At 43.6% G+C, this 18863-nt stretch overlaps 1 protein-coding gene across 1 annotated transcript in view; it reads left to right on the forward strand.

Annotated features, from left to right (window-relative positions):
• Positions 1-18863, forward strand: part of ADCY2 (adenylate cyclase 2 (brain)) — a 403615-nt gene that overhangs the window by 37087 nt on the left and 347665 nt on the right. Inside the window, exon 2 of the mRNA XM_006875344.1 lies at positions 12501-12698. Coding sequence (XP_006875406.1) covers positions 12501-12698 — 198 coding nt within the window. The remainder of the gene's footprint in view (positions 1-12500; positions 12699-18863) is intronic.

Below are 18863 nucleotides of genomic sequence, written 5' to 3' on the forward strand. Positions count from 1 at the left end.
ATCTCATTGTTGTTTTGACTAAGCATGTTCTTCCCTTTTGATTTTTTAATTCTAGGTCTTTGTACATTTTGTTAGACTATTTGACTTTGTCCTCTGGAGCTTTCCTTTGCTTTAGCATCTCTACACTGGAGAGATCAAGTTTTAAATTGCATTCTGACATCCATTTTGGTCTTTTCCTTCTTTCTTGTCTTCTTAATGACCTTTTGCTCTATAATGTTCTTAGTCCCATCCCACAAGTCTTCTCGTCTTCGGTCTTCAGTGTCTAAGCATCAAATCTGTTCTTTAGATGTTCTCTAAATTCAGGTGGTATTTGTTCAAGGTCATAGTTTGCCCCTTTTAACTTGTTTTAATTTTCTTCAACTTAAGCCTAAATTTTCGTATGAGAAATTGATGGTCTGTACCACAGTCTGCCGCTGGCCTTGTTTTGGCTGATGATACGAAGTTTTTCTACCGTCTCTTTCCACAGATGTAGTCAGTTTGATTTCTGTGTATTCCATCTGGTCAGAGCCATGTGTGTCGTCATCTTTTATGTTGTTTTAAAAAGGTATTTGCAATGAAGAATTCATTGGTCCTGCAAAATTCTATGACATGATCTCCAGCATCTTTTCTATCACCCAGGCCATAGTTTCCAACTACTGATCCATCCTCTTCGTTTGCAGCCTTGCATTCCAATTGCCAGTGATTATCAATATATCTTGATGCATGTTTGACTAATTTCAGACTAAAGAAGTTGGTAGAAATTTTTTCAATTACATCCTCACTGGCTTTAGTGGTTGGTGCATAAATTAGGACAATAGTGGTATTAACTGGGCTTCCTTGTAGGCACATGTCCTATCACAGACAGCATTGGACTTCAAGACAGATCCTGATGTGTTCTTTTTGATGATGAATGTAACACTATTCCTCTTCAATTTGTCATTCTCAGCATGGTAATCCATGTGATTATCATATTGAAAATGGCCAATACCAGTCTATTTCAGCTCACCAATGCCTAGGATAGTAATGTTTATGCATTATATTTAAATTTTGACAACTTCCAATTTTCCTAGATTCATACTTCATTCAGTGTTCTGATTATTAATGGGCATTTACAGCTGTTTCTCTTTATTTTGAGTTGTGCCCCATCGGCAAATGAAGGTCATGAAGGCTTTACTCCATTTGTGTCATCATGGTGAACTCTAACTTGAGGAGGCAGCTCTTCCCCAGTTGTACTTTGAATCCCTTCCAACCATTGGGTCTCATCTTCTGATCTGGCACTATATCTGACAATATTCTGAAGCTGTTCATCATGTTTCTACACTCAGTGCTGACAGTGTTCCACTGCTGTTCAGAAGGTTTTCAGTGACTAAATATTTGGAAGTAGTTCATCTCTCCTCTTCCTAGTCTGTCTTCTTCTGGAAGCTCAGCTGAAACTTGTGCATCATGGGTGGCTCTGCCTGTATTTAAAAGATCAGTGGCATAGCTTTCAGAATCACAGCAACATGTAAGCCACCAAAATACAACAAACTGGGAGATGAGTGGTCGATGTCTGCAGTAGTTTCAACCAGTTTTGCGGTGGGTCTAGACCCCGAGTCTAGCTGCAGGGGTAATGACCGCTGGGCTCATTTTGTCCTCCCTGCAAGTTTACTTCCTTACATACCTGAGGTCACAGCCTGCTACTAGTTAGATGTTGTTGGGAACAATGTTACGTGGTTTCTCCTCATGTTTACTTGCCTTCCTCACAGCATGGCATCTGGATTCGAAGATGTATTTATTATCCCTAAAGAATAAGATGGAAGTGCTACTTAGTTTTATGAACCAAATCCTGAAGAATTGATGCATTTGAATTATGCTTTTGGCATAGACTATTGAATATGCCATGGACTATCAGAAAAATGAATAAATCTGTCTTGGAAGAAATACAAGCACAATATTCCTTAGAAGGGAGAATAGTGAGACTTTGTTTCATGTACTGTGGACATTTTGTCTGGAGGGGCATCATGCTTGATAGAGGGTCAGTGAAAATGAGGAAACCCCCGAGGAGATGGATTGACACCGTGACTACGACAATGGACTCAAACCTATGACAACTGTAAAAGTGGTCCATGACTGGGCAGCGTTCATTGTGTTGTACATAAGGTCACTGTAGGTCAGAACAGGCTCTGCAGCACTTAAATACATCAACCTCAGTTCCACTTGCTCTATTGGAGGGACAGTCACTAAGATCCACTTAGGTTCAAGCAAAGGAGACAGTCTCACTTGGAGAAAGTGTTATCTGCTGCCGGTGGAATGGAGTGGTGTAGTTAATGATCTACCGTCTCTTCCAGCCATAGTCTGTAACTCCACCAACAACGTTTCTTCCCTGCTGAATCTGAGTAAGTAGGTGGAGGAGGTACTGAGAGGGCGACAGGCTTCAGCAGAGTTCACTCGAATTGTAAAAACTGGCAACTCTAGCCTGGTTTCAAATGAATCATCTCTGAAACAGGAGGGGGATCTCACTGCCATCAAGGAAGAAGATCCAGGAGTGGAGTGCATGCAGACTCTGATCCAAACGATCTCTGCGCAGTGAACCTCCTAGACCCAGGGACGGAATGATGGGATACTGGAGGAGGGGCAGAGGAGCAGCAGGACCAGGAGACAGAGCATGAGACAGTGCAGTGGGCTTCCCCGTCCTGTAAAGCCGAGCGTCTCTGGGCAGGAAGCTTGCTTGTAGAGTGTGGTGCCTCCATGCACTTAGTTGGGGAGCTAGCTTTGCCGGCCTAAGGAGTAAGAGCCGATTGCCCTCAGGCTGGGGCTTAGGTGGAGTGGTGTGTCCTGTGGGCATTTATCAGCAGCTAACTGGAACAAATGTGCCCTGAGCATTTCTGACCCCAATTGTAACCTGTGACTTTGTGTATGGTGTTGGAGTTGTGTGTGGCCATTGCAATGAAATTTCAAACCTGGCTGAGTCGAAAGGGCTGTGGAATGGTTCTTGCTTCGTATTTTTGCAGATGGGGTGCAGCATGACCCCATCTTTGCTGGAGGTACTACCACAGCACCTTATATGGCTATGCCAAATGTCCATATGCCTGGAGGTAGGATATTTCAGTTAGCGTTTGCTATATAGCTAACTAACCACCCCACAAATTTTCTTCAGATTCAACAGCTTGGAGCAACTTGTGTTTTTCTTAGCTCACAATTCTGTGCTTCTCTTCATTCTTCTAGTCTGGATCAGTTCAGTTGACCTTTGTTGATTAATCTCTTGTTTGTGTGGTCACCTGACAGGCCATTAGGAATTTGGATCACCAGATGGCCTCATTGACATCTAAGTGATCAGTTGGAGGTTGTCATGCAGGCGTGGTGGGCACGGTGGTAGGGTTACGGGAGTACCTGTCCCCCATTACCCAGCAGAATGGCCTGGACTTCTTTGCAAGGAGTTCACAAAGTTCCAAAGAGCAATAAACTAGAGAGCCAGCTTAGATGCTCAAGTATTTAAAAGTTTTGATTGTGCCATTTTGCTACTTATTGTCAGACTGACCAAAGACAGTCACATGGCCTGCCCAGAGCAGAAGCCATGTGTGGAAGCAGACAACACAAGGGCATAGATACAGGGAAGGGCGTATTGTAGTAAATTTAGCCAACGAAATAGTCACGCAATGGTGAACTGGAATAAGGAACAACCCTAATGGTGAACAGGATAAACACTGGATGCCAAGCTTGGGTTGCACCACAAGGTCAGCAGTTCAAACTCACCAGCCGCTCCTTGAAAATCCTATCCAGGGTTGCTATGAGTCAGAAATGACTTGATTGCATTTAACAACAATTACTCCTATGGTCCACACAACTGTTCCCACAATTTAGTTTACTCCCTATTTATGAAAATATACATACTTCTTCCCTAAGAAAGACAACCTAGAAGTCCCACCGAGGTAAAGGGAAAAGCTCACAGACACTGTTTGTTCAAAGGGAGTTGTTGTTGTTGTTAAGTCGGATCTGACCCATAGAAACCCTGAACAGGGTTTCCGAGGCTGTAAATCTTTACGGGAGCAGAAAGCCTCATCTTTGTCCCGAGGAGCAGCTGGTAGTTTCGAACTGCTAACCTTGCGGTTCGCAGCCCATTTTGTAACCACTACGCTACCAGAGCTCCTTGTTCAAAGGGAATAGTGAACAGTAATTTCTATATCAAGTGTGGTTGGGACCTCTGTTGATCTGGAGATTTACAGGGTAAAAAATATGTGATGGCACATGGCCACGGAATTATTCAGCATACAAATGATGGTCACAGTAAACACTCCCAAGGGAAGAATGACCAACACATGTAAGTTCCTCGCCCATGTTGTTGTTGTTAAGTACCATATAGTTGGTTTCAATTGTCTTTGCAACAGAATCAACCCTCCCGGGTAGGTCCTGAGCCATCCTCACAAAGGTTCCTGTGTTTCAGCCCATTGTTATAGCCTTGTGCCAGTCCATCTTGTTATGCGTTTTTCCTTTTTGTTTTTAATTGCCTCCCCCATCACCCAAGGTAACACTTCTCTACCCTCCAACCAGTGAATTACCTTTCCTTTCCTCCCATCTCTCGTAACTATCCAACAGTGTTTCTTGTGGCATGAAAAGCTTTTCTTGACTTTTTACAATAGTGGTCTCATACGATATTTGTCCTTTTGTGATTGACTAATTTTGGTCAGTGTAAAGACCCCCCAGGTTCATTCATGCTAATAAGGTGTTTGGCAAATCCATTCTCATTCTTCAACTTTGCATTGGTTCCATTGTGTGTAGGTACCAAAGTTTGTTTCTCTCTTCTTCCGCCCATGGGCATCTAGGCTGTTTCCATCTTTTTGCTGCTGTGAATAGTGTTGCAATGAACATGGGTGTACACGTATCTATATGTGTCACAACTCTTATTTCTTAAGGATATATATATATACCTCAAGAAATTTTTCTGGGTATTTGTAGTCCCAGCATTTTGAAGAAGTAGTATACCGTGTTCCACAGTGGTTGCGCCATTTTGCAGTCCTACCAGCACTGTAGGAGGGTCTCTCTAGGCTCTAGATCCTCACCAACATTTGTTGCTTTGTATTTTTTTTTTCTTTTTTTAACTTTGCTATTAATACGGTCAGCAGTTTGAAACTACCAGCTGTTCCGCAGGAGAAAGATGAGGCTTTCTGCTCCTATAAAGATTTGCAGCCTTGGAAACCCTATACAGCGTCACTATGAGTCAGAACCGACTCCACGGCACATAACAACAACATTAATGCTGGGGTGAGGTGTTATCTTGCTATTTTGATTTGTATCTCTCAAGATCAGTGGTTCAAACTCACCAGCTGCTCCTCAGAAACACTATACATGATCGCTATGGGTCGGCACTAACTCAACGACACTTACTAACAACCACCACCAATGATTACTTGTGGGTCCTGGTGTGGTACTATAGAATAAGCAGTGGACTACGAGGTCAGTTTCAATCACAAGGTTGGTGGATCAAACCTAGAAGCTGTGCCTTGGAAACCCTGTCCAGGGCCTCTGTGAGTCAGAACTGACTTAATGGCACTTCACAACAACACACGATTAATGAAGGAGCCTGGTGAGGTAGTGCATTGTGGATGGGGCTGCTAACCACAAGGTCAGCAGTTCCAGTCCACCAGCAGCTTCGTAGAAGAAAGATGAGGCTTTTCTGCTCCTATAAAGATTTACAGTCTTGGAAACCCTGTACAGGGTTGCTATGAGTTGGAACCGACTCCACGGCACATAACAACAACAACAACAAAGATTTACAGCCTCGGGAACCCTACAAAGGGTCTCTGAGTTGGAACTGACTTGGCAGTGCACAACCAACACCACCACCACTAACCAACGATTGTGAACATTTCTTCATATGTTTGTTGGTCACCTGAATGTCTTCTTTGGTGAAGTGTCTGTTCATGTCCACTGCCCATTGTTTTCGTTGGGTTGTTTGTCTTTTTCTTACTGATGTTTTGAAGTTTTCTATAAATTATAGAGATTAGTCCCTTGTCTGCTATGTCATTGCCAACATTCCCCCACCCCCATCTATGAGCTTTCTTTTTACTCTGTTGGTGAAATCTTTTGATATATTGTTCTCGGATAGTGCCGTGAAGTTGGTTCCAACTCATAGTGACCCTGTATAGGATTTCCAAGGAGCAACTTCTTCCATTGGTCCTTGACTATAGAATTCCTAAATCCTAAATCCTTCTGGACTGACATTACACACTGAATTGCATCCTGGAGATAGCCCTTGTGTCTGGAAGTGAACTCACTCTCGTGGCTCAATTTTCAACATAGCAATAGATAGTTATATGGGGTGGCGAGGGGGGAGGTGGCACCAATACATGTGAGGTTTGTATACCATGGAGTGGTCAACCATTCAAGATGAAAAGGACAACATTTACATAAGGGCAAAGTTCTGAAGGGTTGGGAAAGAAAGGCGAACGGAAACAAGAATCACATGGTTGTTGTTGTTAGGTGCCATCAAGTCAGTACCAACTCATAGCGACCCTATGCACAGCAGAACGAAACACTGCCCGATCATGGGTCAACCTCACTACTATTGCCACGCTTGAGCCCATTGATAATGCCACTTGGCCAATCCATCTCGTTGGGGGTCTTCCTCTTTTCCTCTGACCCTACACCTTACCAAACCTGATATCCTTCTCCAGTGACTGGTCCCTCCTGACAATATGTCCAAAGTATGAGAGACGAAGTTTGGCCAACTTGGCCTCTAAGGAGCACTCTGGCTGCACGTGGAGACCAGGGGAAAAGTGACATTCCATGGAGAGGATTGCTTTGTGTTGGAACTGACTTGACAGCCGTTAACAACAGCAACATGCATGAAAATGGGTTGATGACAAGCCAGGGAAGACACATGTAGAACATCCTTTGTTATCTAACTGATCACATGGTGGTAGCTGGCATGCCCTCTCCCTTCTTTCACTTCCCAGTGCATGTTCCTTGTGCCATCCACGTGTCTTCCTGGTTGTTGCTCTGTGCCTGAGGGAGTGAGGTTAGCCTTTTTTCTGTAAGATGCATTGTGGTTAGCCAGGATTTGCTGTTAGATGTTGCCATGAACTGTGACCCCAGCAGATGCCTCTGGCCATCCTCTTTCTGCTCCTGTCGAGTAGTAGTGACTCAGCTGCTGCCCTTGATGGTCACCCAGCCTGTACAGAAAACTCTTCGTTACCCACTGGGTCAGTGGCATGAGAAGTATAGAGTATCCGGATGGCCATTTGAGCTGCCATTTTAATGCCGTTTAATGAAGACATCTTTCATTGTCTTTCCTTGTGGAGGCCAACCTTGGCAACTGACAGCTGCAAGTCTGAACCACCCACATAGTGACCTTATGCACAATAGAACGAAACACTGCCCGGTCCTTGACTATAGACTCGCCATCCTCACCATCATCGTTAGACTTGAGCCAAATGCTGCTGCCACTGTGCCAGTCCACCTAGTTGGTATCTTCCTCTTTTACGATGACTCTCCACTTTACCAATCATGATGTCCTCCTCCAGGGACTGGGACCTCTAGATAATATGTCCGAAGCATGAGAGACAAAGTCTCGTCAATCAGATCTCTGAGGAGAACTCTGGTTATACGTCTTCCAGTACAGGTCTGTTGGTTCTTTTGGCAGTCTATGGTACTTTTAGTATTCTTCTCTGACACCATAACTCAAATGCATCAATTCTTTGATGAATTCAGTGAATCTATTAGGATTCATTGAATCAATTCAATGAATCCTTATTCATTGTCCAACTTGCACATGCATGTGATGATTGAAAATACCATGGCTTGGGTCAGCTGCTCCTTAATTCTCAAACAGACATCTTTGCTCTTGAACACTGTAAAGAAGTCTTGTGTGGCAGATTTGTCCAATGCAATATGTTGCTTCATTTCTTTACTGCTGCTTTCATGAATGTTGATAGTGGATCCGTGCAAAATGTAGTCTTTGATAACTTCAGTCATTTCTTTTTTCATCATGATGTGATCTATTGGTTCAGTGCTGAGGAGTTTTGTTTGTTTCCTTTACATTGAAGTGCAGCCTATACTAAAGGCTGTGCTCTTTGATCTTCATCAGTAAATATTTTAAATCCTCTTCACTTTCAGCAAGCAAGGTTGTATCATCTGCATATCACAGGTTGTTAATGAGTCTTCCTCCAATCCTGATGCCATGTTCTTCTTCATATAATTTAGCTTCTTGGATTATTTGCTCAGCATACAGATTGAATAAGTATGATGAAAGAATACAACCCTGGTGCACATCTTTCCTGATTTTAAACCATTCAATGTCCCCTTGTTCTGTTTGATCAACTGCCTTTGGTCTATGTACAAGTTTCTCACGAGCATAATTAAGTGTTTCCAAGTATTCATTTTCAGCAGTGCTGTCTTTAATTTGTCGTGATCCACACAATCGAAAACCTTTGCATAGTCAATAAATCATAGGTACACATGTGTTTGGTATTCTCTGCTTTCAGCAAAAATCCATCTGACATCAACAATGATATCCCTCATTCCACCTCCTCGTCTGAATCCAGCTTGAATCTCTGGCAGTACCCTGTAAATGTACTGCTGCAGCCGTATTTGAATGGTCTTTAGTAAAATTTAACTTGCATGTGATATTAATGTTATCGTCCGATGATTTCTGCATTCCATTGGGTCACCTCTCTATAGAATGGGCACAAATATGGATCTCTTCCAATCGTTGGTCAGGTAGTTGTCTTCCAAATTTCTTGGCATAGAGAGTGAGTGCCTCCAGTGCCACATTAGTTTGTTGAAAGATTTCAATTTGTATTCCATCACTTCCTGGAGCCTCGTTCTTTGCCAATGCCTTCAGTGCACCTTGGGATTCTTCCTTCAGGATCATTGACTCTTGATCATGTGCTAGCTCTTGGAACGTTTAAACATCGACCATTTCTTTTTAGTACGGTGACTCTGTGTATTCCTTCCGTCTTCCTTTGATGCTTTTTGCATGATTCAATATTTTGCCCATAGAATCCTGTAAGTCAAGGCTTGAGTTTTTTCCTCTGCTCTTTCAGCTTCTGAAATGCTGAGTTTGTGTCCCTTTTGGTTTTCTAATTTCTGGTCTTTATAATATTTTTCATTTATAAATCTCATTATATGTGAACATTTCATTTTAATACTTGACTTTGTCTTCTTGAACTTCCCTTTGAAACGTTCTGTTCAGCTCTTGGACCTCCTTATTTCTGCCATTTGCTTTATAGCAGCTCTATACTGGAGAGCAAGTTTCAGAGTCTCTTCTGCCATCTGTTTTGTCCTTCTCTCCATCTCCATTAACATGAGTCATCTACACAAAACACTCCCCGCTTTCCTACCCTTGGTAGCTCCCAGTGGTCTTTGAGTTTTATAGATTTGCTTATTCCATATAAGTGAGATCATGCAGTATTTGCCCTTTTGCGACAGACGTATTTTGCTCCGCATGCTGTCTCTTTCAAGGGTCATCTGTGTTGTGACATGCACCGGGACCTCATTTCTCTTTAGGACTAATACTCCAGTGTGTGGATATTTGGATTATCCATTCATCACATGAGGAACATTTCAGTTGTTTCCACATTTCAGCTCTTGTGACATGCGGCAGCTCTCCTGTGCACGGTTCTGTTTGCGTTCCTGCCTTCACTTCTTTGGGTCCAGACTTAGGATTGGGGTTGTTGGATCATATGATAATCCTTTGTTCAGCTGTTTGTGGAGCCCCCAAACTGTCCTCCACAGTGACGGCACTGTTTTGCCTTCCCACCCGTAATGGTGAGAGTTCCAGGTTCTCCACAGCTCGTCAACACTTGCAGTTTTCATTTTGTGGACCATTACCATTCTAATGGCATGTGAGGCAATTTCTCATTGTGATTTGGATTTGCATCTTCAAGCAGCTACGTGGTAGAAAGACGTGGCCATCTGCGCTCATAAAAAATGACAGCCAAGTGGCCATTCTCCTCTGTAGTAGAGGCTCCTGTGAGTCACAGTCAACTTGATGGCACACAACAACAGCAACAAAACAATGCCCTTCATCTTGATCCGTCTCTCCCTGTGCCATCTGTTGGCCATTGGAGCATGCTCACTAGTGGGATGTCAGCTCAAGTCCTTTACCTATTTATTGATTTTATCTTTTTGTTGTTAAGCTATAGTGTTTTATATATTGACTCTATCTGACCTATGGTTCCCCAAAGTTTTCTCCCCAACTGTACGTTCTGTTTTTTCACTTTATGGATGGAATCCTGTAATGGAAAAAAAAAAAAAAAGGATTTAATATTTATGAGTTTCCATTGATCTCGTTTCTTCTGGTTTCAAAATACTTTGAAATGAAAAAAATACTAAGAAAATACTCTTGGGGCTCCTGAGAGCTTTGTGCTCTCCCCCAGCAGTGCAATCACTGTTGTCCACGTGAAACCACAGCTCGTGCCTTGTTGTTGTTAAGTGCTGACAAGTCAGTGCTGAATCACAGTGGCCCTGTCTAAGGGTTTCAAGGAGTGACTGGTGGGTTTGAGCCAACAAGCTTGTGGTTTGCAGTGTAGTGCTTATCGCCACCCCAGAACTCCCTCCATGCATTGAGACCCCAGAATGGAGATGACTGGAAGACTGAGAGACATGAAACACTGGACTTAGTCTCCTAGTACCAACAGTCCACAGATCTCGCACGTGGGTGGCTTGAAAGGACAGCAATGTAATTTGTCAGTTCAGCATGTGACTCTGGGGAAGGTCCTTTGTGGACAACTTCAGCTTCTAGAAGCCCTAGCTATTCCAGGCATCCCTGAGGGTATAGGTGTACCTATCTCCATCATCTGCCTTCCCCTCCGTGTGTGTCTCTGTGGCTCACCTGCTCTTTTACCAACTCAAAAATCATTAGATTTAGACCCCACCCTAAAACAAAGAAAATCCAATTTCCAAACAACATCTTATTTATAGATATAAAAAGCCACAGACTCATGGCCATCCCATGTGTGTTGGAGTAGAACTGGGCTCTCTAGGGTTTTCAAAGGCTGATTTTGGAAGGAGATCACCAGGTCTTTCTCCTAGAGTGCTTCTGGGGTTTCTGATTGGTCATTGAGTGCTTTCATTGGCTGTAGCAGCCAGAGCCTCCTTTGCCATTATCATTGCTGTTGATGTGTTCCCAGCCCTCATCTCTCATAGAGCACATTGCTGTGAGTGGGAGAAAGGGAATGAGCTGAGATGAGGGAGGCCTTTACCCTAGATGTTAGCCTGGATGCTGAGTGGTTAATAGTCATCTGCTCGACTGCCCCGTGTCCTAATGGCTAGGTGCTTGGGATCGGGATAGTGCCATCCATCTGTTGTTGTTGGTAAGTGCCATTGAGTCGGTTCCAACTGACCGTGCGGTCCAGTGCTTTATCCCACAGCGCCACACCAGGACTCCAGCTAGAGCTGCGGATAGGACTGAATGAACAACTGATTGAACCGTGTGCCCACAGGAAAGATAAGGGACCACCAAGCTCCAGTTTGTCAAAGACAGCTGCTCTATGAGTCCAGATTTGCTATTATTTTCTTCGCAGTGGAAGCTCTTCCAATCCAGACCATATTGGGATTTTTCTGAATAAAAATCCTTTGGGTGTTTCAATTACTAAACTTGGTTGGTTGGTATTCACAGCCTTCAACAGTGCCCCATCCCATAGTGAATGCTGTAGGTAGCAGGCTCCCAGAACAACGTTTGGTAAAACCAACCCTTGAATCCATGCGTACAAGTCAAGGAAATGTTATGTCTGCTGATCATGTTGCGCGTGGATAGAATTGAACTCAAGTGCTTCTGTGTATGTGGCCAGAAGGATAGATAGAAAATGAGTGTTGGTACACACAAATGGGTTTTTTAAGACACCATTAATCAAAGGCTAATAATAAATGCCCATTTTGATTTTGTAATCAGAGCCCAAGGGAGGTAGGAAGAGTGAACTCGAAAATGTGGCTCATTCTTCTAAGTATTTCTCGTTTTCTCATTGTCTATATTTAGCCTGCTCTGACCTTTTTCTATTAACCTCTGGCCCTGTTCAAACATTAATTGCCATGGATTGAAATACAAATGTATCACTTTACAGACTGAGAAGGGTTTCAAAAAAAATTTTTTTTTTTAATAAAACAATTCAGATCCATTTGGAAGACATAAAATATCTGTAATTTTCCACAGCTACAGTGTTTATGTACCTCTGATTCTCCGGGTGGCCAGACAGATGGTTGTGTTTTCACCTCATATTAACGTGCCCCGTCACCCACTTCCCTTGCTTCTACTTTTGAGTAACATTCCTTTCTTCATTTATGAGGGAAATTTGAAAATCAACATGATCTCTGTTTTGCATAATTAGAATCTCTAATACTGGGGGACTGACACAGAAACATGTGGTCATTGAATCTGAAACGATGGTTTTGTTAAAGCTCACGATGGCGTACTTTTGAAATGATACTTTCAAATCCCTTCCTTGATGTTGAATAATGCTGACAACATCCCCATTACATGAGTCATGGGCTTTGGAGTATCTTTAAGTTGTCACATTTTCATATGTCTGTTGTTTCTCTCTCCTTAGGAGGTGGAAGACCATGTGGCATTTTTAATAACAGTGCCCACCGCCTTGGCCATCTTCTTTGCGATATTTATCCTGGTCTGCATTGAGTCTGTTTTTAAGAAGCTGCTTCGCCTCTTCTCTTTGGTGATATGGATCTGTCTTGTGGCCATGGGATACTTGTTTATGTGTTTTGGTGGTACCATCTCTCCTTGGGACCAGGTAAGGCGGTAGGACATTTCTGCATGTTCTTTATTGGGTGTCTTGGTTGATGACATCCTTGGTTTGGTCAACTTGGTTATCAGCTGCACAAGGAGACCCTGATTTCAAATAGGGTCCTTGGGATTAGCTGTCTGTAGGGGCCTCGAGGGAGTTCGGGACTGATGAAGGAAAAGGACAGGGCAAGGGGAGATCATCATTAATTACAATGCCTGAAGCATTGGCGGTCACTTGTACTTGATGGTCCCTGAAGCAGGGTCCCTGAAGAAGGAGAAGGCAGGGATATCTGGGTAAGGGGAAGAGAGAAGGGAGCTTGTATATACCTTGGTGATGTATGTCTGCAGCAAGGTGGGGAGTCTCTGGATCAGAGTGTGAGCGGACAGCAGCGTGGGGTCTACACCATCAGAGTTTAATCTTACCGAAGGAATCCTGGTGTTGCAGTGGTTAAGTGCTTGACTGCTAGCCAAAAGGTTGGCAGTTCCAAACCACCATCCAGTCCATGACAGAGAAGACCCAGTGTCTGCACCCATAAGGCTCTGCGCTCTATGGGGCGTTTCTACTCTGTGCTGTAGGGTCGCTTAGAGTTGGAAGCCAGGTGATGACACCCAACGACAATACAATCTGACCAGCAGATGGTGGGCACCCTTTCACAAGGCTCCCAAATCTGGTAGGCTCCAAGTGGACAAACATCGGCTGCTCTGGGTTATTTCGGCAACCAGTTGATGTCTACAAATTTGAGTTTGCCACCAGTAGACTGTTTGGGACCAAGGCGCCTTCAGTTGTTGTGAAGGAAGTAAACAGCCTTGAGCCAATGTGCAGAGACTGTCTTTGGCTCCTCCGCATCACCCTGTATGACCTGTGCCCCCTGGCACCATGGCGGGACGTATTGGAGGGCCCACTGTAGAATCTCTGTCTCCTCCTCAAGCTGCTGGTGGCCAGGGCTCTACTCATCTTCTCCCATCGCTCCTGTTGGCTAGCTGAACTCCTGAGTGGTCCAGGGCTATACATGACGGCTCCTGTGTGGTCCAGGGTTTCGGTTTATGCTTTGCCCCACAGTTTTTGTAACTCAATGATTTCACTGTGCCCCAAATGTTACATCTCAGTTTCCTGTTCTTCCAGAATCCCTCTGGGTTTGGAGGCTTATCTCACGGGCTTCCAACCCTCTAAGCTTATTCCTCGCCCTTGAGTTCTTCCTCAGTTTCTGGAGTCATCTCATATGTGGACTGTCTTGTGTTTACTGATTGCATATCTTATCAGTATCATCAACCCAGAGATCTGTGGGGAGTCTCTCAGCCTTTACCTTAGAACCTGTTGAGTTTCTGGCTCAGGAACTGACTGCCTGGGGATGACATGCTATCTTCAGCAGAACGCTTTCTCCCCTTGGTGCTGCTTTGTGACATGGTTCCTCTCATTACCTTCCCTAGGACAGCTGCTGTTGTTGTTAAGGAGCCATTGAGTCAGCTCTGACTTCTAGCGACCCTGTGCACACCCGAACAAAACACTGCCTTGGTCCTAGGCTGTCCTCACAGTGGTTTGGTTGAAATCATTGTTGCTATCACTGTGTCAGCCTGTCTCATGGAGGGGCTTTCTCTTTCTTGATGACCCTCTATTTTATGAAGCATGATGTCCCTTCTGATAACATGTCCAAAGTATGTGAGATGAAGCCTCACTCTCCTTGCTTCTAAAGAGCATTCTGGCTGCCCTTCTTCCAACACAGACAAAACGTGTTCGTTCCTCTGGCAGTCTGTGATACTTTTCGTAGTCTTCACCAACACCATCATTCACATGTATTGCTTCTTCTCCCTGTGGCTGAATGGCTCTAACTTTTGGCTGCTCAGAGGACAGGTCTGGGCGCGTGATATGGACTGAGGAGTTATGATCCAAAGCCATGGTCTATTCAGTGGGTTCATATGATTTGAAAATCCAACTATGAAAACAGAAGGCAGAAAAAAAAAATGAGTGCATTCTAATTGTGGTGTTGACAAGACCATTAAGAGAACTATGGACTGCTGGAATGGTGAACAAATCTATCTTAGAAGAAATACAATGGGCCTTCAAAAAGTTCATGGAAGGATGGAATTGCAAAAACCGATTGTTAGCAAAGGCCGTCGTGTTTGGTAAAGTGAAGGGACAGTGACGATGAAAGACACCTTCTATGAGATGGACAGACACTGGCTGCAGCGGTGGACTCAAACCCACAGCCACCATGCAGGTGGCGCAGGACTGGGCTGTGAGTTGGTACCGTTGTCCATAAAGTTGCCGTGAATAGATGCTGACTTAACAGCACCTCACAGCAATGTAGAACTTGTGATGGGAACCGTGGACTTCCGTCACCATCCAAGGAGAGGGTTAATTGTGCAGCTAACAGGGATACCTCAGAGTTGGCGGGGACACCAAGAATCACCTGGGCAGAGGATCAAGCAGCAGGAAGATGAGAAGAAGTCATTATGGGGAGCAGTGAACTTGGAAGTGGGGAGTGGGTGTTATTTTCAAGGCTAAAGTAGAGGAGAGACTGGAGTTGACAGTGGGCAGAGGCTCTAAGTATCATGGGAGGAAAGGGGCAGTACTGTTGATGTCCTCAGTGGGGAAGAGACTTGAAGCTGAGCTTTCTCGAGGCATTCTGTCGGTCAGTCATCATGTGCCCTGAGCTTGGCCGTAGTAGGGAGAAGACTGAACTGAATGAATTCTGAGTCTGTCTGTCAGCTGTGGAGTGATGTTGTCTGAGTGTACAGACAAATCAGTGGCCAGATGTGTTTTCTTCTCTGCAGCTGTGTAGGAAAGCTCAGGGTCAGGGAAGCACCCATGGCTTATGTGCTCATTTCTGTCTCATCCACAACCCCAGGGAGCTGGGCATGGTCTTTCATGCCTGGGCCACTCCTTCCCTGCCTCATGTCCCCAGCTCTCTGTCACACCACTGTGCCTCTGTTGCACCCACAGTGGTCCTCCTGTCCGCAGGTCCGCACGTAAGAAGAGGGACCGCAGGCCCACTGTCTCTAGGCTGGAACTACCTGTCCCTTCTGCCTTAGAACAAGCTTATTTCCTGATACAGGGTCTTGGGCTCCTAGTGTTACTGTAGCACAGTACCACAAGGGGGGCTTTCAAGAATGGACGTTTATTTTCTCAGGGTAACCCCAGCATTCCTCCAATCCTGAGCAGTCCTCACATGTCTGCCTTCCACAGTTAGTCCTTCCTTCTGTGTCTCATCAGCTTTATAAATCACTGAGAAGTGATTCAGTTTAGGCCAATCCTACACTGACTTGTTGCATTAACAAAGCAAAGAAGCCAGGATTCCCACCTGGATCAGACCCACTGGGATCACGGCTAAGACACTCACACTTACAATGGAGCTTCAAAATATACCTGGAAAACTCTCATGATCTCTTCATTCCAAGTTTCCACACACTCTTGGAGGTGGAGGAGGGGACACAGCTCAATTCCTAATAAACAACATGAAAAGAAGTCTCCATTTCTGGAGGAACGGTTCCTCCCTCACCTTCCCGGTCAGCTTTCCTTTTGTTCTGAACTTTCTTCGTTCACTTTTCCATATGGATTGTACAATCAACTTGTCACATGCAATGAAAAATCAGTTGGGATGTGAATTGAAATTATTTTGAATTTCTGAGGTTTCGCTTTAGGAAACATCATGTAAAAAATAATTTTTCAAAAAGAAGGTGTTATAGTGTAGTGGTTACGAATTGGTCTGCTAACCTCAAGGTCGGCAGTTCGAAACTACCAGCTGTTCTGTGGGAGAAAGATGAGGCTTTCTGCTCTCGTAAAGATTTATAGCCTCGGAAACCCTGTACAGGGTCATTATGAGTCGCAACCGACTCTATGATGCTTGACAACAACAACAAAAAAAGATCCACGTATGATGTCTTTGTGTATCGGGCCTTTCCACTGAATGTAACAGCAGACCTTCCCTGCAATTCTGCTTTTCCTTCATAGCCCTGGAAGACCCTTGCTTTTTTTCCTTTCATAAAATCATCAGCAGTTTTCCTAAGATTTATTTTCAGGTACCCTAAGTGTTTTATTTGCTGGCGTCCTGGTGTGGCGCTGTAGGTTAAGCACTTGACCACAAGGTCGGTGGTTCAACTTTTACCAGCTGCTCCTCAGAAACCCTGTACAGGGTTGCTATGAGTCCGAATGGACTCGATGGTACTAAACAACGCTAGATAAAAGGGAAGGTAACCTAAGAAGAGGAAGACCCCCCCAGTGAGATGGATTGGCACAGTGGCAGCAGCAATGGACCCAAATGTAGCAGCAATTGTGAGGATGGCACAGGACCAGGAAGTGTTTCATTCTGTTGTACATCGAGTCACTATGAGTTGAAACCAACAACAACAACAAGAAGGAACGATGTTGTTAGCTTACACATAGTTTTGTTTTCTTATTACTTCTTTTGAATTGGTAATTGTTGACACACAAAAGTACTGTTTTTTAATGTTCATCTGTATTCAGCAGTTTTGGTGAACTCCAATTAGTTTTCACCACTCATTTGTCAGTTTGTTTCACTGCGGTGCCTTGTGTGTCGCTGTGATTCTGGAAGCTACACCACCAGCATTTTAAATACCAGTAGAATCACTTATGGTGGTCAAGTTTCAGATGAAACCTTCCAGACTGAAACAGACCAGGAAGAAGGAGAGACAGACTAATTCCGAATATTTAGTCACTGAGAACCTTATCAATAGCAGTGGGACACTGTCAGCACCAGAATATTGACTATGAAACGTGATGAAGAACACCAGAATATTGTCAGGTAGAGTGCCGGAAGTTGATCCTCTCAGATTGGAAGGGACTCAGAATGCAACTGGGGAAGAACTGCCTTCTCAAAGTAGAGTGATAACGCGAATGGAGTAAAGCTCGTGGGAGAAAAGTCCACAGGACCTTCATTTGCTGATGGGGCACAGCTCAAAATGAAGAGAAACAGCTGTAAACATCCAATGAAAATCGGAACCTGTCATGTATGAAGTATGAATCAAGGAAATTGGAAATTGTGACAAATAAAATGGAATTCATATCATAGGCATTAGTAAGCTGAAATGGACTAGCACTGACCATTCTTAATCTGACATTTACATGGTTTACTATGCCAGGAATGACAAATTGAAGATGCATTGTATCCATCAATCAGCAAAAAGAACATATCAAGATGTACAACGCTGTCTTTGATAGGGTATATCCATACACCTACAAGGGAGACCAGTTAATACCACTATTATTAAAATTTATGCACCAACCACTAAAGCCAGTGATGATGAAATTGAAGAATTCTACCAACTTCTTCAGTCAGAAATTAATCTAACATGCAATCAAGATGTATTGATATTTACTAGTGATTAGAATGCAAAGGTCAGAAACGAAGAGGAAGGATCAATAGCTGTAAAACATGGCCTTGGTGACAAATGATACTGGAGCTCATAATATAATTTTGCAAGACCAATGACTTGTTTATTGCAAATACCTTTTTTAAACAACATAAAAAATGACTATACACACGGACCTTGACAGATGGAATACACAAAAATCAAATTGACTACATCTGTGGAAAGAGACAGTGGAAAAGCTCCATTGTCATCAGCCAAAATAAGACTAGGGGAAGACTGTGGAACAGATTCATATACAAGTGCAAGCTGAAGCTGAAGAAAATTAAAACAAGTCCACGAGAGCCAAAATATGACCTTGAACACAACCCACTTGTATTTAGGGATCATCTGAAGAACAGATTTGATGCATTAAAAAGGCTGAACACTGGAAGAGTTGTGGGATGACATCAAGAACATCCTACAGGAAGAAAGCAAAAGGTCACTAAGAAAACAAGAATGAAGGAAAAGACCAAAATCGATCTCAGAAGAGACTCTGAACCTTGCTCTCCAGCAAAGAGATGCTAAAGCAAATGGAAGAAACGAGGAGGTAAAAGAGCTGGATAGAAAATTTCAAAAGGCAGCTCAAGAAGACTAAATCACATGTTATAACAAAATGTGGCATCAGGGTTTGAGGAAGACTCATTAACAACTGGTGATATGCAGATATCATATCACTTGCTGAAAGCAAAGAGGACTTAAAATACTTACCCATGAAGATCAAAGAGCACAGCCTTCAGTATGGATTGCATTTCAATGTCAAGAAAACAAAAATCCTCACCACCGGACCAATATACAACATTCTTAT

This window comes from Chrysochloris asiatica, unplaced genomic scaffold, assembly GCF_000296735.1.
Source record: "Chrysochloris asiatica unplaced genomic scaffold, ChrAsi1.0 scaffold00321, whole genome shotgun sequence".
Taxonomy (NCBI): domain Eukaryota; kingdom Metazoa; phylum Chordata; class Mammalia; order Afrosoricida; family Chrysochloridae; genus Chrysochloris; species Chrysochloris asiatica.